Here is a 26,971-nt window from a genome sequence, read left to right as displayed (position 1 = left end):
AAGAATTATCTACAAAGAATTATCTACAAAACTAGAGCAATAATAAAAATAACAAGCCAAAGTATTTTCCATTTATAATGCCTTCATAATGTTCTTATCTGTTTGTTCTTCTTTAATCTGTGCTAAGAGTCAATCTTTCTTCAGAAGCATACATTTTACATTGCTACTCCAGCACATCAGCCATAGATCTATGCAGCAATTTGCTCTAGTTTCCTACTTCTATTTACTCTTTCATTTAAGAAATTTCTAGCCCTGTCGCTATAGATGGAAGTGAAAAAAGATGTCCCATACCTCAAATATTTAAAGGCAACTATTTACAAACATAAGAATTACAACCATGGAGAACCAAAATTTTTACAACCACTAAATGTCCACTCTAGTTTGTGCTGCTTTTCACTTCTCACTGTTATCACTATACCTAATGCTGAGATTTTTGAGGTTTGTGTGTTTTAAGAACCTACCCGCAAGAGATACACCTATGTTCTTGGCTCGGTCTGGGTGAATCCAACACACAACAGGAGCACCTTAACCTATAGACAAAGGAGTTTCTGGTCCATTTGCTTTCTTGAGAATGGTTAGTAACCACCTTAAAAGAGTGGAAAGCAATAAGTGCCTTAAATACTACAACAGTACCTCAGCCTTGTGTCTCAGCTTCTTGTAGTTTGGAAGTTCAAGTCACAAATTTGGGTAGCCATTCAGGCAGGTTAAAGCAAAGGCTGTCAAGGAAAACTTTCAAGGGAAGCTGGGCCCAGTCATCTATGGCTACAAAGACAACTGTCATGATTCATCACATGTGGTTAGTGAGAAGCCACGGCAAGGAAAAGGTGTAGCAAGTGAAAATTCTGAGAATATTAATTGTTACCCAGTGTGAATCCATGCATTCCTGAATGGTTCACTTTCAAATGTAAATAATTATTTTAAATAGACATTTTTGGTAATGACGTGAAAGATCCTTCTTTCTTATTTAAGGTATAGGAAATCTGATGCTAATTAGAAGGATGTTTCTAGGTCCACAAAATATGTCAGATCTCTTGAAAGTGCTCTTATAAGAAAATTCAATACAAGAGTCAGGCTAATCTGAAATATTGTTGATATACCTTTTTCTTTGCTTTGATATATCTTTTTCTTTGCTTTGCTGAGACCACATAATTTGCCTTCCTAATAGACTCGGTTATTTAAGAAAAGTTATTTCAGGAAAGTCTCTATCGAAACACTGGAAAAGACAACTGGTATTTTGTGAAGTAAAAACTAGAAATGGAATGACAGAAAACTGGTTTAAACAAATCTCTGTAGTTTGGATATGCCTTTTAAATAGTTTCCACAATATGTAACGAGGAGTAGTAAATGAATGGTCTACACCTGGGCAGCAAAAGTAAGGCATAAATAACTTCATGAACAGATCATAAATCTGGAGCAGAAATAACATTTTTTATAAATTAGCTACACTGCACTTAAATTATATAACTGAGCAAAACTATTAATAATGGTTAAAAACATGCTAATACTAGATTTAAAAAATAATTTAGGAGCCCATATTTTCAGGCATTCAGGCTAAACATGATCCTTCTAACCTAAATTTCCCTGGACTGTTCAAAGATCCATACACTCTATCTGAATGGCCATTATAGTGCACTGTAACAGTGTTTTGTACTACTGATGCTTTCAGACAGTAGTTCAAGTCACCAGTGCATGGTGTGAAATAGAGCTAAGGCAGAAAGCACCCACCCTCTCTGAAAGAGGAGATAATTTTTACTAAAATGAACCTCATCCTTGGATTTGGAAATGTCAAAGCGCTAAACATGGTTCCCGTGTTTTGAGAAAATAAAATTTGGTGTTCATGACTGACTTATGTCACAGATGTAAGTTGAAAATTTCTATCTGAATGCATATCACCCAAAATTACAACAGGGGATGAATCTGTTAACTCTGCCCATATTTATCTCTATTATTCACTTGAAACGTCTATAGTTTTAATCCTAAAACTTTCCTTATTTAAATGATACTGAAAGAACTTAGATAAAACACACTAAATTAGCAATAAAGTTCTGAACAAAGTGGCAAAATGAGTAACACCTGTCTTTGTTTTATTGATTTTGCAATATAAACAATCTATTGAATCAATTTAAACCTGCTCATGATAAGCAAAAGGAGTTAGAGTGAAGTCTTTTAAATGGTCTAGCAACTCAAGTCATAGCATCCTTTTAAAAACCTCCATAAACATCATGCATAAGATCATTGACTAATACAAAATATAGCAATATATTTCACAATGAGAGGGTTAGAATGGCAACAATTATTTGATTAATTCATTTGTAAAAATTTTTAAACTTCTAACATCTCAATAACGTATCCTAATATGGATATTGAAAACATATATAGTGAATACTTCATTTGACAGTATGAAATGGAGACTAATAGGAAGCATGTCAAAAATCAAATGAAAAATCAAATCCTCAAAAGCTTGAGATTTCACAAAGCAAAGCTGTTAGTTATGCTCACTGAGTAGTGATAGCAACAACAAAAACAACGATAATTATGATGATGTTGATAATACAAAGGCAGATTCTCAGATGCAATGCACTATTGCCAGGTCGATTTTCAATTACATTTCACTGATGTATTCATTTGTTTCTTAATGTGCTCATCTTGCCCATTAAGAATAATTAGCAGGCTTGCTTGGTGATTTCCTGGCTTCTGACAGGGATTTTTTTCTTTTTTGTTGACAACCACTTTTACTTTTTGGAAAGTAATTTTTGGATATTATAATATGACTGGCATGTAATTTAAGCTTCCTAAGAAATTTAAAGGGAAGATGTAAACAGTAATTTTAAAACAAGATTATTTTAATCTATACTACCTACATAAAAACCATAATACTAGACATTAACTATTCCTGAAGAGCAGAATCTAGAAAAGAAAACAGTATTTTATCCCACATTACTTTAATTTGGTATGCTAAACAATCAAAAATACCATCAGCAATAATAAGAACTAGCAAAAATACATAATTTGTAGTCAGTGGCTCTTGGGGTGAATGCTACTTCCAATTACACCTAAAATTCTACCCTGATTTCAGTGAGTCTGGTGAGGCTGAAACAGATCTAAATTTAGCCTAAACTTCTATTACAGTCAGTCACTATAGAAAAAAGTGCAAAAGAAAATTACCGTAAGACAGATCATAAAATTACTACTGAAGTCCATAAACCATATAAAATGCAACAGAAATTTTATTATGTGCACTTTTAAGAATACATTTCACCTACACAGTAAAGTTCTTAGCCTGCTGCACTTTGGCACCCTGCTAATATTAAGCCCATTGTAAAATCCAACACAATAAAAGCACTTTGAATGCTGAGCCTTCTGAGCACCAAATGTTAAAAAAGAAAAATAAATTCCTGTTAGAGCCTTCCACCAATCACTTCCCTGAAAGGGATTCACTGAGTGAATACAGATGAAGACCTCTTGTGAGACTTTTGGGAACAGAAGACATTTCTAAAACACATTGTGAAAAACTAAGGTGTGATAATTAGATAATATTAACAGTATCTTTTTCAGGAATAAAAGCACTTTTATTTGCTTAATTCCAAAGACTGAGTGAATATTTTCGCACTTGCCAATTTTCCGTGTTATAAAAGACTTCTAAATTTCAAAAAAGTTCAGGTATGTTTATGGAATCTGCTATGCAAGACATTTGCTGACTTGATGATTACTGAGCCCACCTGAAGCTTTTTGTGGGTAAAATGACCTTTTGTTAAATATCTATGCTTCTATACAACATGAGTTTGTTTTGTTAGACTAGTTTTGAAACACTTCTTTTCTCCTACATTTTTTATCTTCATAATGACATGGAAGAAAGACTGGAAGGGTGGTGCTGATTAAAATACACAGAATAATGAAAACTTCCTCCTTAAGACACCAGTCTAACATATTAGAATTTAACAAAATAACAATCCCTGGAAAACAGGTGAGAACTTGCCTTTTCAAGAAAAAAAGAGACTTTTAGCAGGCTTACCTCAAGTTTTAACAGATATGATCTAGGATTGACTGTTTTTAACATGAAATTGTTCAAATGCTGTCAGCAGTTACAGTTACCTCAGTTACCTCTAAGAAAGTTTTTTTAAAGGTAGTAGCTAATATTATTGCACTGAAATGTCTCCTGTTTTAACAGGCATCAGCAACTACAATTCATTTAAGCTACAGATTAGTTTAAGTTATTTTTTTTACTAAGTACTCACTACATTAGCTCTCAAATACATGCAAATATCAAAAAGAAATAATTCTGATGCTGCAGTGGCCAAAACCTGAAAAATTAGCCTGCTTTAAAATGTAAATGGAAAGATTATCAAAGAACAAAAGCAAATAGATATCTTCCTTTTTTTCCTCTCAATTTCTAAGGGCTATTAGTATTCACTGTATATATCTGTTCTTGTTCTGTGCTGATATTTAATGTGGCCACAAATTATGCTCACTCATTCTCTTGCTTAACCTAAGTCCAGTTCAATTTTATGAACTATCTGTTCATATTAGAAGGGCATAATAGCAATTTATTCTAATATAAGAAATACAATAAAATACTTCCTACAAGGGACAGAGGAGTTTTGCAATCTTACATCAAGAGAAATAATGATAAATTGGTAATTGATTAAGCAGACTAAATGGGCAATTTGTAGGCCAGTTATAACTTAGCAGCGACAATGAAACACTTTAACATACACTGGAAAAGCTCTGAAAATATATGAATGTTGAGTATGTTTTAAGGGGCTAGTATCTGAAAGTAGGAAAAAAATCTAGCCCATATGCAAAACAGATACATGGAGGGGAGCTGATGATTTGATTCCCTGCTACACCTCTTGTAATGTGCAGCATACACACATGAATCTTCCAGCACTCAACCACGGGGCAAATATTTACTACAGTACATGCTCTATACCAACATGTGCATTTTTAATTAACAGAGAAAATGTGGCATTTATTATGGGGGAAGCTGCTGCTCTGTTCAAGATATTCCACATCTGTTTTTTAATTACTTATGTGGGGACTTTTTCTTAATATGCCCCATGCTGTCTGTCTTTATATCGATTGTTACTCAGCCAGTAAAAAGGAACGAGCACAACAAACCAGTTTTCTATCTGAATAAGGATACTTTTGATGGCCTTTTCATTTCCATCAGTTAACAGAACTTCTTTGACATCTGCAGAAATAGCAACCTGAAAAAAAGAGCACAGCAAACAATGAGCAAATATGCTTGTCTGTGTGGAAGTGAAGACAGGAGTGACAAGCCTTCAGTATCATGCTTCCTCACCTATTTCTCTGTAACAATCTTCAATCTTTTTTCATTTTATGTCTGCATTATTTTAATCATTCAATCAAATCAGTCAATACTTTTATCATTCCATTTGCGGGAGCCTCTATCTTGCTATCATTCTGTTCCGTAATTGCATTGTGACAGCCGATGATGGTATTCTGAGAGGCTTTCATTTGCGGGCTTCTGTTTATCTAGTAGAGCCATCATACAAGGCTGTCACTCTGCCTTTCAGCTTGCTTCTGTCTGACTGCCTGATGCCCTTCATATAACTTTGCATTGCAGGCAGATGGCTTTGTAAGGGTAATTTTTTTGTGAGCTTTGACATGCTCGCACATTGGGCTGTAACCTCGACACATTGTATAAGAGCGACAGGTTTGTCAAATGCCAATCAGTGTAACAATATGCTTTTATTTGTAGAGACATAAAAACTTGTCTAATGCACTGCACTGCTACATAATATCTCCTGAATACATGACTCAGAACCCAGAGAATGGTGAACGACTCTCCTGAATGGCCAATCTAATTCAAAAGAATCTAATTACCGAGAGCTCTGGATCATGTTTGTTGGTGTAATAATGCAGGCAAAACATTAGCAGCTATATCATGGTGCTCCAACTGTGATTCGCCAGGCTATTCCTGTATCTTAGCAAATGGGACTATAATCTGAAAAAAAAAAAGCTTCGGCTATGGCAATGAAAGACAGACAGTACGTGGCCTGGAATGTCACAACAAAAGATATTGACTACACCGAGGTAAAATGTTTCTGCTCATCGAGGCAACCATAAAATCAATATGATACGAAAGCAAGTCAATCTAGAAGGTCTCTCAAGACTCTGCAGCTTGACCGCAGCTGAGGCTGTTGACAGTTCTCTGACCCAGCAGTTGGAGGCACTGGAACATTTTTCCTTTTGTTTCTTCCTCTGAATGGGATTGGAATTGAGAAAAGACCTACCATGAGCCCAGCCAAGCATGTCATGCCACCCCCTAGCTCACACACAGCAAGGTCCCTGAAAGAGAGAAAGGAAATGGTAGAACCCATACAAATTAGATGAAAATGGTCAGAGAGACATATATGTTACAAGAACAAATTGCCATCTGCAGTAAGAACTGAGCTACCAGGAAGTTGTAGAGACATGACTAGGCTACCTCATGTCGTTTTGCGTTTTAAAAATAATTATGAAATAGAAAAGTCACAAAGCAGGCAAATCAGTGGGGGTTCCCTCATTAGTGTTCAGTGCAACATTACCACCGCTGAGCTGAAAAATCTGAGAAGGTTCCCTTTTTTCCCTTGTCAATGGCTCTGTCTTTTGGAACTAAACTAGCTAGAGTAGCGAAAGATAATTGTTAGGAAAGGATAACAATGTTAATCCACATTCATTCTTGCAAAAACAGCTAGAGAAGTAAATGGGGAAATTAATATTATTTATATATCTCTCCATACAGTTATGCCTAAAAGCCTTTTTATACTAAAAAGAGAGAAGTTTTAAAGAAAGCTGTATACCACAAAATAATTACACACGAAGAAATCTGATCCTTCAATTAGCACTTAAAACTGCAAGTGACCTACAAACAATGCTGTTATGAACAACGATGGGAACAGCAAATGGTTAAGCCTCAGAAAACGAAACGAAGTTAGTGTCAAGAGCCTAAACTGAGCCCGATCAAAGGGCTGAATACATGGTCTAAAAGGCTGCTTTTAACTTAGACCATACTGTGCTGTTACTAAGACATGCATGTGAAATATAATTTGGCGCAGAGAGTGTGCCGGATGGGAGTTTTCAGGGGGAGCCATAAAGGATGTCCTCCAGAGCCATGGCCTGCCCCAGGAGGGGAGGAGGGAGGGATGCTGACCCTGCACCGAAACTGTGTGTGAAGCAGTGTCTGGGGCAAGGCAGAGCCTCAGCTTAGGAACATGCTGCTTTATAGTAAAATCTACGGCAACTGTTACAGCTGGCAGGAGCATTCCCATTGAGACACTTCTGACAGGCAGAAAATGGAATTTTAGCTAAACTGTTTGGTTGAGTTTGGTTTTGGAGGGTTTCTTGGTTGCTTTTTATTGGTGCACCTTTTCTTCTCCCTTAAAACATTAACATCTGAAAATCTATTTTTATCTGAAAGGGTCACCTCCCTACTCACTCAACACTGATATTTAGGAAGAGCATCTAGGACGCCATATCAGTATCAGTATAAAGATGCTGATATTTTGTTCACTGAGGCGAGCAGACTAGGCTGTGTAACTGTATAATAATGCTCACTGTCTGGACAGGTTAGATTTATTTTTCTTAGACACCACAAATTTTATTTGAAAAAAGTCTAGTTGTCCTATTTAATCAAAATGAGACAAAAGAAAGACATAGCTTGGAGGAACAAGCTGTACATAAACCCAGTAATAATATTTTTAAAAATGGGGAAATTTGCAATTTGTATTTTTAAACAGAATGATTATAGGTTTTTCCTCAAATAAGTTTTAGTTTTTCTAAACTAAGTGTATTATATATTAAAACTATATACACATGGTTATATATAAGGTTTACAAGGCACTTACTCCTTTATAAGAATCATATTTGCTGAAATAAACACAGAAAGTATCCAGTGTAAGGCTTTTAGTACATTTTGAACCAAATTTCTATGTACAAAGTAAATGAGCATTCACATATACACACAAATATTTATGCATATGAAATTTATTTCAGTGCCAATTCCCTTACTAGCAAGTTTTAAAAGTTGTATCTGTCTCTCAGGCAATATATAGCGACATTTATAAATGAGAATTCACATAAGAGCTTCTACTCTGAGAGTACTGTCAGAAGGGCATAATCCTGAGAAATCAGGATGTGAAACTGCCCATTTACTCTGTGGAAGTTTGACTGCTAGTTGTCTCTGAATATCGCAGCTTGCATACCCAAACTGGGAAAATACCCCCTGAGTGAGCAGCACAGGAGGTTTGCTGTGAGGAGCCCTGGAGAAGAAGTAGAACATATGAGCGTGGGGCCAGACACAAAGTGCTACAGGGACATCCCTACAGCAGCAGAAGGCACACAACCAACCTGGGAGGAAGGAGCAGCAGCTGCCACATCAGGCGTATGAGCTGCCTCCCCTAATGGGCTGCACGTTGTTCAGGTGGTGGATGGAGCAGGAATGAGGCTTTATGGACCAGGGTACACTTTGGTGCCAGGTCTTTTGTCAGAACCCAGGACATACACCTGACTGTCCTGGAGGACTCAAGACCCTGGCAGGGGTCTCAAAGACCTGGGCATGGAGTCAAAGACACCTGTGCCTTTGATTTTAACCCATGGAAACAATTATCAACTTTATGCAAGGAGTTGCAAGCCACAAGGGTTTGAATAGAATGATAGCAAATTTATCACAGGGTGAAAAAGTAGAATTTTGGGGTTTTTAGAATGGGGGTTCAAGAGGCAAAATGGAGGAATCTGGGCATGTCCTATCTTTCTCCTTCTTCTTCTTGTCCTCCATCTTCTACTGTGATGGTGGCACTTTTGGATTGGTTTAGGATAGAGACAGACTGTCTAACATAGGTGATAAGTATTGGAAAATTATTGTAAAATAAAGTACATGTAGTTTTTAGTATAAAAAGAGAACATCGCCCTGAGGGCAGTCAGTGTGCCTCAATCTGACCTGCTGGACAGACCTCCATAGATCTGAAAAAGAATGTATTAAGTAAGAGAAAATAAACAACCTTGAAAACCAAAACCAAAGAATCCTGACTTCTTCTTCGAGCGAAGGGAAAAAAGACTTTTTAATACCTCAGAATCCATTGCAGCAACAACAAAGTCGACAGTCTTTGATTACAGATAGGAGTCTAAGCAAGTTGCTCATTTGGCACAAGGGCCAGGGACTTACAGTTTGGTCTTTCTGATTTTACCCAATGCCATATTTACACAGACTGGGATTTTGTATCCAAGTCTGGTTTACTTGGTATTTGCCTTACACCCTCACACAGAACAGAATTTTTGCCTCCAAATGCATTGTTATAATAGCTTTTTTTGCACCCTATTCATCCTCCAGACAATGAAATTTCAAGGATTTCCAAGTGCAAATCTCAGCATAGTCAGGGCGAAGGAAAGTGGATGCAGGATGGATTTTGTATTTAGATGTTCCTATTGGAGCCTTGATAGCTGACTTCTACAAGTTTTGAATAAAAGTGAAGGATGTTTCAAAACTATTTCACAACACTTAAAAATGGGTCCAAATTCCTCTTACTATAAGCAGTGATTTTCATGTATTTCATCAGATAATATTTTTCCTGCTTTTGCAACAGATGTCAGTTTAAAGAACATCTTATTTTTCCTGACCTTCACAATCAGCACTGATCGATTGGAGGTTCACTTTTGTTTCCCAAAAATCAAAGTGAAATAAAACGCCTTGAGTGGAAATCAAAAGTCTTTGACATATAGCAGAAAGCTTGCTGTGCAATATTAGTACCCAAAGGCAGCTGAGAATTCTTTGTTAAGAGCAACATGCTTTCACCTTGAACATTTTAAATTTAATCTGAAGACTTAAATCATAGCAATCTTTACCATGCAGATACAATAAAACTAAGAGATTGGAAAATATCTTTTTATGTTTAACTCTGTACCTGAATATTTCATTATGCTTTAGGCAGTAGTAAGCCAGCACTTCTTCAGATGGCCAGAGACCTATAAAACAAAGATATTTGCCTTCTTAGAACAGATTTTTTCTGGTCTAAAATAATATTTGAATGCATATTACCATTTGCTGACCTCTATCCACTGTTTTATTTTTTATATTTGCCATAATAACACAGAATAAAGAAAAATAAAAAGAAGACCTAGGATTTAAGCATTGGAATTGAGTATTTCAAAGATTTCATCACAACTAATGATCAGAAATTTATAGATACACACACACACATAAAAATACACATATATCTACACATATGCATGCAATACTCAAGACTTTAAAAGTCATATAAAACTTAATTCACTTGGGCATTCACATGAACATCAACCTGTTTGTACCAGGCCAGATGAAAGGCCAACTTTGCCTTGTAGCCTGTTTCCAACAGGGGACAGGAGCCCTCTAGTTTCTCATTAGCTACATCATCATCACCATCATCATCATCATCGTACAGTCACTCCATTTCTTTCAAGTTTCTTTTTATTTAGCTCATTTTCTCTTAGTTTGTGTTTGGTCAGGCATCAGTCTGACTGTAAGGGAGACTGACCAGCAGCACATGCTAAGGACAAATCCAGCACTAGGGTAATAAAAGTGTGATTTCTAGCTGTGGCTCAAGAAGTTCAGAAGAAGGAGAAGAGGAAATACACATGGTAAGTTCTTCTTAACAGGCACTGAAGGACTGTTCTGATTATTCTGTGATAAACTTTCCAGAGCTGCACCAGGAAGCACCACAGTTTCAGCCTGCTGTATAAAGAAACCCCTCCTCTCTCATTTTATACTTGCTTCACTATCATTTTCATTTGAATTCCCCTCATTCTCCTGAAGAAATAGCCAGGAGCAATCACACTTTCTGCACCTAATCTGTATTTTTCATTAATTCATTAGCTTCCATCATAACACTTACACTGGTCATCATCAACACTGACAGCTACTCAGAGGCTTCCATGTAAATTTATTTCTTCGAAACCAGTCTCTTATGAAACTGGCTGTTTTTCCAGACCAGTTTCATTGACTGGAATGTCCAACTGAAGTGCTGTGGCCCATGGAGAGGCCAGCACAGATCCTGTGTGCCTTGAATGCTCTCCTGCAGGCACCAGACTACATTGCTGGAGGGGGCCCGAGGAAACCAGACTCATACTAAGGAACTTGAGTTGTGTCTGCAATGGTTCCCAAAGTTAAAGGAAGAAGAATCAAAGGCAATTGCAGCTGAATTATGGTTGTATGTGTTTTCCATCTGTGGTTGCTTAGCAATGAAAAACCATGTTTACATGTATGTCCGCAGGTAAAATCCGGAGTTGACTTCCCCCCTCCACCAACACATGACATTAAGAATTGAGAAATTGAGACACAAACTTCATATTATGAACTACAGACATTTCTACAGTTCCAGTAAACTTATTTGACATATACAGCATCTTTTAGATATTTCTAGACAAGTGAGTGGAATTCCATGCAGCTTACTATGTATGTGTATCCTTTAGACCATTTTTACCATATTTTGTGCTTAAATCATCAGTACATTTTTAACAGAACCAGGAGTATGGGAGAAAAACTGTCATCCTTTAAATCACTTAAAGCCTAACTTAAACCATCATCAATATAACTTATCCTTTCTATCCAGTAAGTATTCTGAACTACCCTTACTCCTAGTGAGAAATAATGAAAATTTAAAAATGTCTTGACTGCATGCAGATCAAGCAAAAGCCGAGACAGGATTTGTCCAAAACTTTGCATATAACTTTTGTATTAAAAATATATTTAAAGGGAAAAAATAGACTGATGATACATATGTATGACAAAACTACTAATGCAATACTTGTATTTGTCCTGTTTATGACAGTTCAGTCTGATCAGGTGTTTTTGAATGTGCTATTTTTCCTAGATTTGCTAAAGGTTAAAATAAAACACTCACACAAGACTACTCATTCTTTAGTGAAACATACACTAAGAATTGTACAGGGTTTTTCACCTCCCTTTGAGTATTTAAATGCTTTTGAGCACTGAAATATGCTAAAATGACAGATTTTGCAATAAATATAATGACTGTTTAAATATTTTAGTGTGTAACATAAAGAATGTTTCAGTTTGCAGTGACTGGTGTGTACTCAAGCAATAAAAGTTTTTTTAATATTTAGTGAAGACACAGCTAATTTAACACAGTTTATAAGACTTACGTCTCACATTACAAAAACCTTCACACCCACAAACATAAAAAACTGAAACACTTTTATAACAAACTTCTAGCCTATATGAATTTCAAAAATACTAGTCAATTGTAGCAAAGATCCTTCAACATCTGACTTTTCAGTACCCTCAGTCAAATGTCTCTCACTTTTCTGCAGTTATTATTGAGAGGGCACTTTGAATGGTGTCACTGAATCTTTTCTGAGGGGTCACCGTTACTTCCCCTGCTGCCATTTCAATGTTGATACCAGCTGGAACTGCAGGTGTATCAGATAGCTCTGTGCTGAGAGAAGGGTGAAGCACCTTTGCAAGGACAATGCTTTTCTTTAGGCAGATGCCAGCAATGAGCACAGCTCTCCTTCCCACTGCCTTCCCCCACAGGGAAGGAAGGGTCACCTCAGCAATGGTATAAGCATCTGGAAGCTAAAGAAGCAGGAGTCAGGAGGCCTTTCATGAACAAGTCACAAGCGTGGAAGCACACAGTGCTCCCAGCTAAGCCAAGAAGCCAGAAGCCACAATACCAGTGTTAATTTTAGTGAAAGGAAAAGCTTCACGTGCCTGAACAGGTAGGTAAGCCTCTTTGCCTTCAAAACAGGGATAAGCTTAAAGATCCATGTGGAGGAGTTTGCATTCTGTCTTCTTCCTCCTCACTCTGACCTACATTCGCCAACACAATGACCTACATTTTGAAGTTGCAAGTATAAGAAAGATAGTTCTGCTTCTGTTAGAAAACATACAACTGTAATGCAGAAATGCAGAATTCCTATGAATTAACAACTACTACTACGTTGTGAAAAGCATAATTTATTTCCTGCAAACACATACATATGGATATGGATTAAGTTTCCTATAAGCACACTTAAAATAATTCTTTCATATTTAAAATAAAATTATTCTCATTTTGATTTCTGAATTTGATTACAAATACACAATATTGTGTGCTACCTATTTACATGCACAATTACTTACATGATAGCAAACTATTTACAGATGGATAGGCAAAAGAATATCAAAAGACCCCCAAATGGTGCTTATATTTTCAAGGCTATAAATATTCTACAAGTCCTAGAGAGAGAGGCTAAAAAATCTCACTGTATGATGGAACAGAGAGAAACAAGAATTTCTTTTTGCAAAAATAAATATTTTGTGACATTTACTGGAGGTTTTAAAAATCTTTACCACCTTGATAACTACAAGTTGAAAACAGAGACTAATTGCCAGAAAGCATTGGAATCTCTATTGAAACATATGAAAAATTAAGTTACACTGGCATTCAAAGGAGACCCTCAAGAATGGGTATGTCTGAAGACATGGGACAGAGACAGAGCTCATCCCTGCCCACATTTCAACTCTTGTAGTCTCCTTTTACCACTAGGATGGAGCAGGATTCTCAGTACAAATGCCATAAGAAAGATGATGTCTACTTTCAGACAGATTTATGGTAAGTATTACAGTAGAAGGAGTAGAAAAATATAATCATTAAATTGTACAATGGTGAATAGAGAAATGCTACAAATGCATCACAGTGCAGGCCTCACAAATCACAGGCATTCCTACAGCACTTGTCACCATATCATAAAATGTCACCACAGCAATGGAGTATACCTCACAGGAACTTGATGATATCATGAATTTCTACTATCTCAAGTTTGCACATCAAGAACCAAAGTAAGAGACAGAGACGGATTAAGTTACTTAGACACACAGAATGAAATTATGGGAAGACTGAGAGAAACAATCCAAGTCATCCTTATACCACAAGGTATGATGTAACCAAAAAAAAGTACCCAAGCTCTTCCTACAGAAGAATAAAACTTTAAAAAATCATAATAATGGAAAGAAACATAAGTTAGTTTTAGTACTCTCATAGTGCTTGGTATTGGAAAGTATCAGGTCTTTCTGCACTAGTCATGGCACAATAGTTTCTTAGAGCAACCTTCAAGCCATGTGGACTAAACCACATGTAGACAGCCTTCTGAGGATGTTTGTTTTTTAGTCCAAAACTACACAAAGCCTGTGCTTCTTCTGCAACAAATCTAAAAATGCAGAATACTCTGATAGTACAGAAAATTGTCTACCAGAAACAAATTATCCAACATTAAAGAAAAAAAAAATGTTTCTCTCCTCCTGTTGCTTTTTACCACATATTTTACAGAATGTTGTCAACCTTTGGATAACAAATATTGAGATCTCATGTGAAGTTCTTAAAGAACATCATGGCAGTAGAAAAGAATTTTGAGACGCATATTTTTAAGAAAGACATCGGACTATTGGAGCTATTATGTCTCAGCAGTGCTCCACAGGTACAAAGAAATCATGGTAGCTACTGATTACTTTAACTGGGATAGTACAAGATTAGTGGAACTCTTCTCTACTGTCTGCCAGCAATACACACAGGAAACTTAGGGACAAGTGGAGGTGACAGGGGAGCTGTCCCTGAGAGCTCTGAGTAGGAGGTATAAAGCTGTCCCACAAGTGCTAAACTCATGCTAGCAGATTAAGAAGTTACTTTCAAAGCTAAGCCAAATTGAAAGTATTTTCACATTTCCCTAGCACTTCTCACAGCCCCATGTACAGATGTCTGATCTCAACATTCAAATTTTGTCTTTTATCTGCACTATTAAACTATGAGATGTCTTCCTATTCATTTGAAGTCTCAAGTAAATTTTGTACAAATCCTATCTTTACCCTCAAAAGCAAAGACAATTTAAATTTGAAAAGTCAGTCATTTTCCCCATATGAATACACTCAAAAAGATATTTTTTCTAGTATGTCCTGATTCTTGACTACATGAAATCACCTTATTTGCTTTAATAGTCATCAAAGTAGAGGGGAAAGAAAAACTATTTTCAGGCAAAGTGATGAATAATGTCTCAAAAGTCATACCAACAACTGCACTGAGCAATGATGAACTGTTTTCTGACCCTAAGTAAGGCACTTTTTATCCTTCCACACCGAGACACATGGTTAGTGGAGAGCAGAAAACTCTTTAGCACTACAATAGACTGTGCAGAGGTGTTAAATTAATGGCCTGTCCAGACAGGCAATTATTCCCCATCACCTCTGCTAAAAGACTGTAGAGAAGATGGAAAATCCCTAAAAGTAAGGTATTTACTGGAAAAAGCTATTCTAGGAATACAACATAAGGAATTCTGGGATCTTAAGGTTCTTCCATCCTTAGAGATTTATAGCATTGTCACAACCCTAATATTACAGCATAAAACCTTATTTTCTACTGACTATGTGACTGCATTCAAGTCATATTGGAAGATAAGTTTGATCATTTTATCCCGGTTATTTTTTCTGTGGATCACCACCACCGTGCACAGCAAGAAGCACAGTCCATCTGCTGAGGGTAAGCAGATCTAAGGGTAATACCTCTGCTGGAGATGTAAGAGAGCGGATCAAAATCAAGGTTCAACAGCACAGTACTTAGGAGCCAATTTCAAAATTAAACTCTAACCAATATTATGAGCCCTCCTGTCAGTGGAGCAGTAAACTTCACTTCCAAGTCAAAGCTAGAACATGAAATTATGAACAGCACAATTAAGACTAGATACCAGGTGGAGGCACAGTGTATGTCTGCCAAATACATCTTGGTAGTAACATATAACATGGGTGTTCTAATTTGAGTTATTGCTTGAGTAAAGATTACCTGCAAATAATTGCACTGCTGTAGTTAGTTGGCATAGATAGCTCTCAAAAATATTTCAAGCTCTACAAACTCCATACCCTTTTCAATATAATTTTACCATTAAAAAATGTTGCTCGGGATAGTCAGGAAGTAGATTTTATTTTCATTCCCTTATCCACACAGCACACAAAAAGAGACACAGATGAAAGGATAATCGGTAATCCCTGCTACCTAGGATCCCACCTAAAGTTATTGAATTAAACAATGCAAACACACATAATAAGGCACTAATACTGCAAATATTAATTTTTTAGATACCATAAAATGCATGCATAGAGAAGTGAAAATATTCCATAGAAAATAACTTTCCTAATAATCCAAAGACAAACCTGGTCACTTTAGTAAAATGAAGAAATGGAGGAAATTGCTAAGCAAGGAAAAAACTCACTGAAGAAAATCCTTGCTGTTTCACTGTCTTCAGTACACACAATTTTAAGTTTACACCTATCTACAGATGCAGATAAAATAAGAATCATCATTGTAAGCTAGTTGCAGATGTTGTGCCTGGAACTGTAGAATTATTTACTACAAAAATGAATTTGAGATCAGATTTTCAAAAGGAGGACAGCTACCAAATACTGTGTCCCTCTGGAGATTTGACCACCTCATATACCAGCATCTTTAAGAGCTACCATATTTTGAAAGTCCAGTTGTCCAATATGAGATTTTCCATCCTGAAATTTACCCCAAGAGTATTTACAAGTGAGTAACTTCGGCAATAAATGCACACAGTGTGAAAAATAAAATTATTTAATAGTCTTTACAGTAGCACCTTCTATCTGAGCCTTACTGCACCTGGCTTTTGCACATGGCAAACCACCTTTTAAGTCCAGTGAAGAGGAGTAATTTGAGGCATGGGGAATGGCTAGCTTACTTTTTCACAGCAGGAATGCTATAAGTGAGTTTGAAAAGGTACAAGAACACCAGAAAAAAACAGAAGAGAATATAAAGAGAAACATTTTTCCCTATGCACGTATATTTTGTAGAAAACTCTTGTCTTTCTTCCAATCTAAAGCAGAATTCATGATATTCAGATCATTGAAAAATATGTATAAGCACTGGCTGAGATCTTCAGCCTAGGCAAAATGGCCTCAGCACTGTATCTCTCACTTTCACTCTCATTATTATTCACGACTAGGAGGGAAACATGATGGTCTGCAATCTGCAAATGTCTTTTAGAGCACAAACTTAAGAAGCTCAGTGGAACTGATGTGGAAATACAGTAACAAGTCAAAGCTGTAAATGTACGCATATCCCTTCCATAAGAAAAATTGGCCAACTGAACAAATCTACTGGTATGATTGTCTTTAACATCTTTTTCAAATGAATGAATTTGTGTTGGGAGTGGGGTGGGGGGGGTACCTAGTTTTCAAATAGTTATTAAAAATTAAACAACACTGGAACAAACCTTTTGTGATTATAGCCTTCATTCTTCTGCAAAAAACTGGATCTATAAATTTATGTACCATTGTAGATGTAAATTACAAAATTTTATATTCAACTATATTAAAACATCTATTCCAAAAATGATTACCAGTTGTGAAAAGCAGACAGGCTTATCACTTGCTGTCAGTTGTTCATGTCTAGTTAAGCAATAATGTGCTAAAACTGCTCTTTTGTTTTGTGTAAGAATTTTGGCAATAGAAGAAATGAACACTCGTTTAATAAAAACTCAGGCTGCTTTTTGCTTTGATGGAGGAAGCAGCTGCCTGTTTTCATTTGCTGCAGAGCAGCAAAAGCCATCAATATAATAAGCAGCTTAGATGCATCCATCCACAGCATCTGTAAGGATATAGGGCTATTCGCTCAAAACCAATCCTTGGTTTAATTTTAACAAAGATGTGTCTGACATATTTGAAAATGCATTATAATAGGGTTTTGAAATACTAGCATTTTCGCTTTTCTTTTTAAATACTTTTCACAGATTTTGAAAGGCAAGTATACATATTGGAGTGATAGAAATGCTAAAACAAATATTACTATAGCAAACAGCAGAACTAGCCTAAAAATGCAAAGAGGGAACATTAAGAGATGCCTTCTGGTTCACAGACTCTCCTGTTCCTTGAAAATACAGAAAAATAGTGTTTCAGTCTTTTCAATGAAGGGTGTTTTTCAACATAACCAAGAGCAGAGAAAGATACTAGAAATATGTATTACAGACAAAACCCCTGCAAAGATCATAGATCCATTATACCAATATATTTCCCAAGATGTACTTTTCCTTCCCTGTCTTATGCTTTGTTAAAAGTAAATAGATTAATGTTCATTTCCAAAGATATTTATCAAATTATTTTCTACTATTGCCTGAAAATAATATAATTGTTATTAAATTCCAACAGTGTGAGTTTGTCCCAAGTGACAATTCTAATTGCAATAAAAAATTTTAATTAGAAGTAGAGTTCTAGGACATTCATACATAATTACAAAAACAGGAAGAGGGAGATAAAAGACCATCTGAGATAGAAACCACAAAACTCTATTTTCACTCTTAAAATGTGATACGGCACATTTATATTATAAAAAATTCTTAAGACATTATTATTATTTTAGTGCTGTTCTGCTTTCTAAGACCTTTCTAAGCTGAGCTTTTAGATGATTTGCACATTAACTGAGAAGTCAGATAATTCTTAATCCTCCTCTTTTTCAGATCCAATAATGGATAAGGGAGCATCTTAGCATGATCAACTAGCAATCTGCCTAGCCTGAGTGGTAGTACACCTGAATTTAGGATTAGTCATCTGGTTTTCATAATATCTGATTTAAATGAGCACTCATTCTGAGAAGCGTAGAAAAAGAATATTCAATGATTTTGAACTGTAACATTAACTATGTAACAACAAACCTCAAGTGCATACATATTTATTTGCTTCACAAACAAGAAACTAAATAGAGAAAGGAAGATTTTAAAGAACCACGTCCAGGCAAATAGTTGGATAGCTCAATTAAATAACTGCCTTTTTCCAGTATTCACAATATCTTAGAGATACAATCAACCTGCAGCCTTGTATCTCTATTTTGTCAGTTCCAATATCCTAGTTTCACTTTGTCTATAATTAAAGTAAGGAAAGTAGTTGGGCGCTTTTTGTGGTTGTTTTCTTTTATGTCCCCCGCCACCCCCCCCCGCCATGGGGTTTCATTTTTGGTTTGGGTTCATTTGGTTGTTTGTTTTGGGGTTTAGAGATATATGATAGGTAGAGAAGGTAAAACCCTGTAGATTAATGTGGGTTACTAATATTGCTTATCTTCCTCAAGTATCTGATACAAAACATGGAAGTTTGCGTAATTGCTCTATGCACCCTTATGTAATGCTCAAGGTAAATAAAGCGGAATTTATTTGGGTGATTTCAGAAGTTGTGTCTAGAGGTTGAATTTCTTCTGTTTGTTTTTTTTTTCCCATCAAATTAACTAAACAAAGACAACACCTTTTAGGTCCCAGCAGCTTCTGACTCATATTTTTTTCCTTTATCAGACTTCACCATTCTACTCAGTTAACCAAAATTAGAAAAGTGTCTGCTCTGTAAAGCCAGGAGATATAAACTTGATACAAGTGGAAATAATAATTGCATGCACAGTTCAATTTGAAGGCTTTGGGCAGCATTTGTCTAACAAAACAGTGTACTCTGAAATTCATGTACTGGCAAATGGTGGCCATGCATCCTTCATATTCTTAGATAAATTTGTTAGGTGCCTGTAGTGAAGAGGCCTTGATTCTTTCTCCTGGGGTAATTTCAACTGGTGCTAAGTGTGCAATTTTCAAAAGTCTACACTACTGACAGCCACCTTGTAGCAGGTGCCCAAAATCTCCCTGTATCACTAAACCTTGTTTTCATCTCTTACATGTAATAAGATTTGTAACGAGTTCTATAAATGAGAATGCTGCACAAAGATGAACCAGACTTTTCATCTATTTATGGGTCCACATTCCATATGAATTTAGGCTGTAAGAGTTTACACAAATCTATATCAAAGGAAAGAATTTACAATTTTTTTTCTCAAAGGCCAAGGATTTCAGGATCCTTCAGCTCCTTCCAGGTGAGGTTTGACATGCATTCACAGGACAACACAAGAGAACTTCCACTACCATTGCCGAAAGCTGGTTTTGCCTGAACGGGTTTCAAGAATCACAGCTATCAGCCTGGAACTTTTCATGACCACTAAATCCAATGGGCCAGATCTTCATCTGGTATTATGCCTGTGTATCCCAGTTAATGAACAAGCCTTGGATTTAAAATATGCATGGTCTTTCTGAAAAACAAAGTAGCCTTTATTATATTAATATATGTTAGTGCTTTGGATAATTTTGCAGAGTCAAATCCAAGGGTAACCTTCTCAGGAAATTGGTGTTTTAGTGGGTTATGGTAAAGGAGGATATAAAAGTGATAAGATTAGAATCTAGTCTTTAAAGTAGCCTGAAATACTTTCCCTGATTACTTTCACATTTCCATGTTACTGTAATAAACCATGACCTAAATCCTGACATTTTCATTTTACAAGACATAAAAATGCAAATAGGTAGGTGCTACAAGAATTCTGCTGAAAAACACTGTAGAGCAGTATAAAAACTTACTTTTCTACACTGACACAGAAGTGCTCTTGTGTCAAGAACAATGTGCTTTGACTAAGATATGTAGCTTAGAGACATGCAATTTTTCAGTGTTGAGAAAATGTATTTCAGAACATTCAGCGGTTTGAGTCTCAGAAACAAAGGAACAAAAGCAAAGCAAATCATTACACTCAATTTCATTAAATGAAAGCATGAAAAGGCCTATAAGCTAACCTCATAACAATATGCTTATGTTTATTGTTGGTAGGTCAGGGAGGAGAATTGATCAAATTTTTAATTAAGAGAGCACACATCCTCTGACTTCAGGAATTGCTCAGTCATATGCCACCACAGAGATTGGGCCCCATCTTTTGATAGTGCAATTTGAGTGGGTGACCTGTCCCTTGTGTCCTACATTGCATTCCATGGTGACCACAGACCCTTGGGCCACCCTAGGATTCTCCCTAGGGAGCAGCAAGCTCTTACAAAATGCAATCTAGGCCACTTTATTTTTTGAGGCAGTTTTTTATCTAATGGCAAAGCCAACACAGTAAGTCATCAATTTCTACAGCATTTCTTGCACCTTGAAACATTATGTTAAATCTCATGCCAAACTTCCATATTAGCAGGTAGACTCTTCAATGCCTAGTTTATGTTTTTACTTAAAGAGTTTTGAGCTCAGACTTCACAAGTAGAGAGGCAGGTATATAATCGTCTGAAATTCAAACTTTTCCCCCTAAGGTTTAAGTTTGTTGTGACACACTATTTTCATAGAGCTCTTCATCTATAGAGTAACAATGCTGCAATAACAAGGCAAATCACTTTTTTTTTTAAGGAGTTGAATAATACCATTATAGTAATTAGCAGTTAAAAACTAATTTTAGCTCTTGTTCTCTTTTTCTGTTAAGAGTCTGAGTCACAATATAAGAGTAATTTCCTGCCACTTCTGGGAAGGGAGGGGGTGGAGGAAGAAGGGATCATGAAATATATGCAATTTTCACATATAACACACTGTTGAAAATGTAATTCTCTATGTGTTCTTTTCTAAAAATATATTCTATATTCCTGGATTGTCTTTGGCTATCAGGAACAGGATTGAAATCTCCACTTTAGTATTTATCTGAGGCTCTGATAGCTCAGTTGTCTGCCTCCAAATGCCAAGATAGGGGGAATCTCATCAACTGGAGACCAGCTGCATGATGGGCAGTTAATAGATATATCAAACCTTAGGATATATGCTAAGCTGAGGAGATGATTGGTTGGTTGATATACTGATTGATTAGCATAGGGAGAATGGGTTTCTTCTTGACAACCTAAGATTATGCTTCAGCTAAGCTCAAATTGCTTACACCTCTTCTATTGGTTTTAAAATTACAGTCCTGTCATCTAAAATCTCTCTTCAATGAAATTTTTACCATATATAAAAATTAAAGGGAAAAAGAAAGTAGGTGCAATGGATAAGAGTAAATGGAGTAGATATATTTCACACTACTGCTGTTGGTACCACTAGAAAAAGTTGATAAGTAAATCCACTTGAAATATGTTACATATTCTGTACACTACTAGAGAGCACTTTACAATAATTTAGGGGGGAAGTTCAAAATACTAACAAGGAAGCAGTGCTGATATTATTGCTTTTAAAAAACTGCAGTAGTTATTAAGCAAGGTAATTATAGAACTGTGATACTACTGATACATTTTTGTACTCTTTACAGGCATTATCTAGGTTTCATAGAAGTGTGTTGAAACTGTTATACATATGAGAGAAATATCATATAATTGCCACAGAATGCATCACTTCACAGAGGAAGGTTTATATTCTGCAAGCTAGAGCACCAACACATACAATTCTGAATTTTCCCTTGAGAAGTCCAGAATTTGCTTTCCCAAGGAAGCAGATATAATTAAATTTTGCTTACAAAATATTTTAGACTGTGTCATCAGTAGGACATGGACACTTAAAGAAAGCAAAAGTAAATTTTAAAAATCATTATAATATATATGGCCATAACAAATGCATTTCTTATGGATATCATCCATTTAATTCCCAGCATTACATGCACCAGGCTTTGTCAGTTGAGAACTATACAAATGCTATTAAATACGACATTAAAAAAAAATCTTTTTATTATCTTTAATACTTGATACTTTCAAATGCTTCTCTGCCTGGCCAAACAAGTATTTAGTAGTCTCCTAACAAAAAGAAAGTGGGTTGTTGAGAATGCTGAAATCTGCATTAATAAATAAGACTGTGTTTCTCAGATTTTTTCTTCCCTTTCGTATCTGCTATGAGCGGTAGGGGATCAGCTGCAACTCAAATCCCCAGCTGAACAACCCAAATACAACTGAGTGAGCAGACTTAAAACAAGGCCATTTATTGGTGCCTGTTATGCAAACAAAGCATCCAAGTCTTAGAAACAGATGTCAACTGAAGCATATGCTTACTGTAAACTGGAATTTGATTCTTTTTATAAAAATAGACTTAAATGGGCCTTCAGAGACTAGGCTGCCTCTTGTTGTATACCATTCCCTAACTTGATTCAGCCTTAAGCTTTTTAAAAGATGAATAGACTGATATCCAAGGGCAAAAAAAACAGTAAAAAAAAATAGATTAAATGGGAAATAAATGATAACATGTTGGAGCAGTTCCCAGAAGGAATTTTACAGATTTTTCTCTAAAAACACAAGACAGGAAGTTCAAAGCACAGCACAGGTCACCTATGGCATGTTATTATTTTTATACCACTTAGGGTGAAAAGGGGACTTTATGTTCAAGTGGCAAGTTTAGTACTCTGCTTTTCCTTCTTCCTTTTTTTTTCACCTCTTCTCACATCTTGATGCCTTTTAAATGTCACTTATTTTACATGAGGCGGTTGATGGAGACATGAGTCAACAGCAATCAGAACCATTATCCCCTGCAGCGAGCCCTGGTCCTAATGCATTATGACACCTTAGCTGGCCAGCCACCGATTTACCTTTCTGCTTCTTAGGGAATTAAGTGGCATCATGTGAAAATGGTTGTGATATGAACAGCATGGGCATAACTGGTATTAAATTTACCTCTCAGCCTAAGTGAATTTTCCTCACATGTGACTAATCAAAATGAAAGCTGTGGACATGGGCAGATCTGGCCAGCACCTCTCCACCCCTGGGATTGGGGCTATTTTGTTTTATCTCTTTGTACAAGCTGGCAGAAGTTTAAAGTGAAGGGGATAATCCAGTGCTGGTGTCTTTATGAAATAACATCCTTACATGAAGAGGCTTTTAACTGTCTGTCGCTGTCCTCTCAAAAAAAAAAGAGCGTGACAATCTCATTTTGCTGAGCACCCTCCCATGAAAGGAGAAAATAATAGCCATAACAGCTATGGCTAGTACTGACCTTACATGATCCATTATCCACTAAACACTTTAAAAGTCAGTTTTACATACACTGTGGGGGAAATTAGAGAACTATCACAATCATTTTCACTTTAGTGAATTTGTCTTCTGTTTGAAGTCAGTGACTTGATATCCTCGCACATAACTCTCCATGTCGCTCCAAGAAAAGAAAGAGGAAGTCTTGCTGTAAAAATTGATCTTGTGCAAAAAGGTGGGAAACACACCATACTTCTATTCTGATTAATAAAGATACTGACAGCAGTGAAACTCAATTTAGCATGAACTTTCTTCGGAGTAAATGTGAAATAATACAAAAATCATTATATAATTTAGAAGTGTTCAACATCAGTACAAAAATATTTTTATCAATCATTTCAGCTGAGATAAGTAGGTGCCAAAGAAAGTGCTGGCAGAGCAATTATCATCCTGTGCAGTCAGAAAGATATTTATTCAGAGACCAGCGCATCTTGCATTTTACCACAAATCATCTGTGAATGCTACTGATAATAACAGCAGAGCTAGATTTTCCCAAAGTACTGTAGTCTCTTTCTAACAACTCAATTGTACAGGACAAAAACACCTGGAGCATGAAGTCCTCTCCTACTTGCAAGTCTGCTCAGCCTTCTGTGACTGTGAGAATGAATTTCTCATGCATGAATTTTAGGCATTTACTGCTTACTCTAAGTTAAAGACAGTAGTAACTATAGCTCAAATTAGAAGTATTTAATAAAATTTTGTTCAGATAAATAGTGATTAAAAATTATGAATCAATGGTTCAAATTTTAAGACTAATCCAGTCTATCTGACAGTACTAGAAGACTTTCAACTTGTAATAATCTATTACTATATGTAATTAATGTCTGACTGGAGGAAAATTAATTTTAAAAAATGAAACATCAAGCAGTAGAAACCTATCAAGATTAAATGATGGCATTTACAAAATCAAAGCACACTTTTCTTATGAAAAGAGAAACATGGAAATAACACAGGTTTACATCAAAGTATATATCTCAGATATAATACTTTTTTTTAAGAACCTAAAAAGACCAAAAAGCACCATAAATATTCTTTACACACATTTTTGGAAATGATTGAACAAAAAGATTAGGAAGAGGATTCAGATTTTTAATTGTTACAAACACAATAAAAATATTAATCATGCATGGAACTTCCCTGGGTAACCTTCATTTTATCAATGAGGCCACATAATTAAGGTCAAGTTAATACAGAGATTGAAATTTAGGGAACATGTCAATTAAGATAAACAGAAAAATTACCTCTTCCTAAAAGGATTAGCCTCAAGTGGAAAGGTTGGTTCAGAAAATTACAATCCATTTGGTAAGGAAGACAGATTCATTGTGAAGTTAAATCTGAAGTGCACAGGCCAGCAGATTCTACCCAAAAGAGTTGCAAAAAAATTTTTGAATAGAATCGTCCTTCTTTTATTATTTTCCCTAAAAATAAAATAATGATTCACACACCAAGAAGGATTGCAAGATGTATGATATATATCTTACCTTTTCTTTTTTCAAGCAGAAGGTATCCTGTTTTCAGTGACATTATACATTAATGTCACTGTGATGGATAGATCAAATGGATATTTCTAAATATTCAATTGAGATTACTGTGATGTGTACCCTAAACAAGAATTATTATTCCAGAATTTGAAAACTCTGAATGAGAGTGACAAGACGCAAGCAAAATATTCTTCATTGTCTAGAGAGTCTTGTAATTTCCCATTTAGCTGCACCCATTTCAACTTCTCAGGAACCATCTAAATTTGTTTTTAAAACCCCAGTAATTGTATTCCTCTTTCAGTTTATTGCTTTTGCATACAAAGAAACTAGGAAAATTTTGAAAAACATGGGAGCTTTTAGTAAGATGAGAAAGCTAATAACTGTTTGAGACATGTAGACTTCCAGTGACACTCCTGTTATCTTCCATGGGAAACTCTGTACCTAATTGCATGCTACTTCCCTGCTTTCCAAGCAAGAATAAAAAAGTAAACAAAACAAAGGTGGCAGCTTTGATAGAGTCAAGGCTGCGCTGACTCGAGTAAACTGGTTAGCAATGAAAACGTGGTACTGGGATAATGGTTTTTCAAATGCTTTCTACTTATCACCTAGAAGCACATCTGAGAAGCTGGGATTTTAAACATAAACATATATATGTGCATATAATAGATATATATATATATATACACATACACACACATACATATATATAAACCCACCATGCATGCACGTATTTTTCTTCCATCCAAGAATCCTTATACACAGCAATGGTTTGCAGAATTATTACTACCAGCTTCTCTTTCAACAACTATACCTCCAAAGTAACTTCCAAAGCATCCAGCGGAATTGAAACCTCCTCGGGGGCAGTCATTGCTCTGACAGGCCTGCCAGTACCAAAATGCCCAGGACCAGCCTGACATGACCAATGCAATCACTGCTCACCTCCTGTCCTCTCCAGCTTCTCTTTCCACACGAGTGGCTCCAAAGTGTTACAGCTCTGACCGCGGCAGTGCCGGGTCCGTTCACTTCACCTCTGAGTCACAGCACCTGAATGAACATTGAATGTCTATTTACAGATTTGCCATCTGACTTAAGTTTCAACCAATGATGGAATATTTTTACACCATTCTTTTTCTAGCAATGTTCTGAGATGTGCCTTCTGGGAACCCATGCCAATTTGTCTGTATTAATGCATTTTTCTTACTTAATAACAATTCCAAAGGTTCAGCTTAGGTTTTCTCTTTTTTTCTTCTTTATTAAATAAATACCATAGAATAAACTAGCTTTTTCACTGAATTGATCTCTATACTATAGGATTTTCAAACTATCCTATCCAGAAGAGGGGCAACACATTATGCTAGCCTCTGCATAATGCCATGGTACTTCCCTTGAAAACAAGACTAAAGCAAGTATTTAGTCACAGCAAAGCAGAAATGTCACATTGCAATATCAGATTTTTTTCAAAAAATTCAGCTTTCACTGTTGAGACAAATCAATCCAATAAAATGCTATTACTGGCTACAAATTTTGGGAACATATGTGTGAGAGAACACATTAACATTGCTGCAATACTGCTTCTTAGGGTGACAAAACTTTTCTTTATTTAGAAAAGAAAGATTAAATAAGAAACAAACTTATCTGTGTGTCTATTGCCAAAATGATGGAACAGGAAAATAGGAAAAATACACAAATGT

At 36.0% G+C, this 26,971-nt stretch overlaps 1 protein-coding gene across 1 annotated transcript in view; it reads right to left on the bottom strand.

The window, feature by feature from the left end:
- Positions 1 to 26,971, bottom strand: part of CAMKMT (calmodulin-lysine N-methyltransferase) — a 213,872-nt gene that overhangs the window by 34,880 nt on the left and 152,021 nt on the right. The window contains 3 exon segments of the mRNA XM_030944331.1: positions 5,144 to 5,207; positions 6,258 to 6,312; positions 9,903 to 9,963. Of these exon segments, the coding sequence (XP_030800191.1) occupies positions 5,144 to 5,207; positions 6,258 to 6,312; positions 9,903 to 9,963 (180 nt within the window).

Source organism: Camarhynchus parvulus, chromosome 3 (genome assembly GCF_901933205.1).
Source record: "Camarhynchus parvulus chromosome 3, STF_HiC, whole genome shotgun sequence".
Lineage (NCBI taxonomy): Eukaryota > Metazoa > Chordata > Aves > Passeriformes > Thraupidae > Camarhynchus > Camarhynchus parvulus.
Note: the sequence above shows the minus strand (reverse complement) of the source record. Positions and strands in the feature narration are given on the sequence as shown.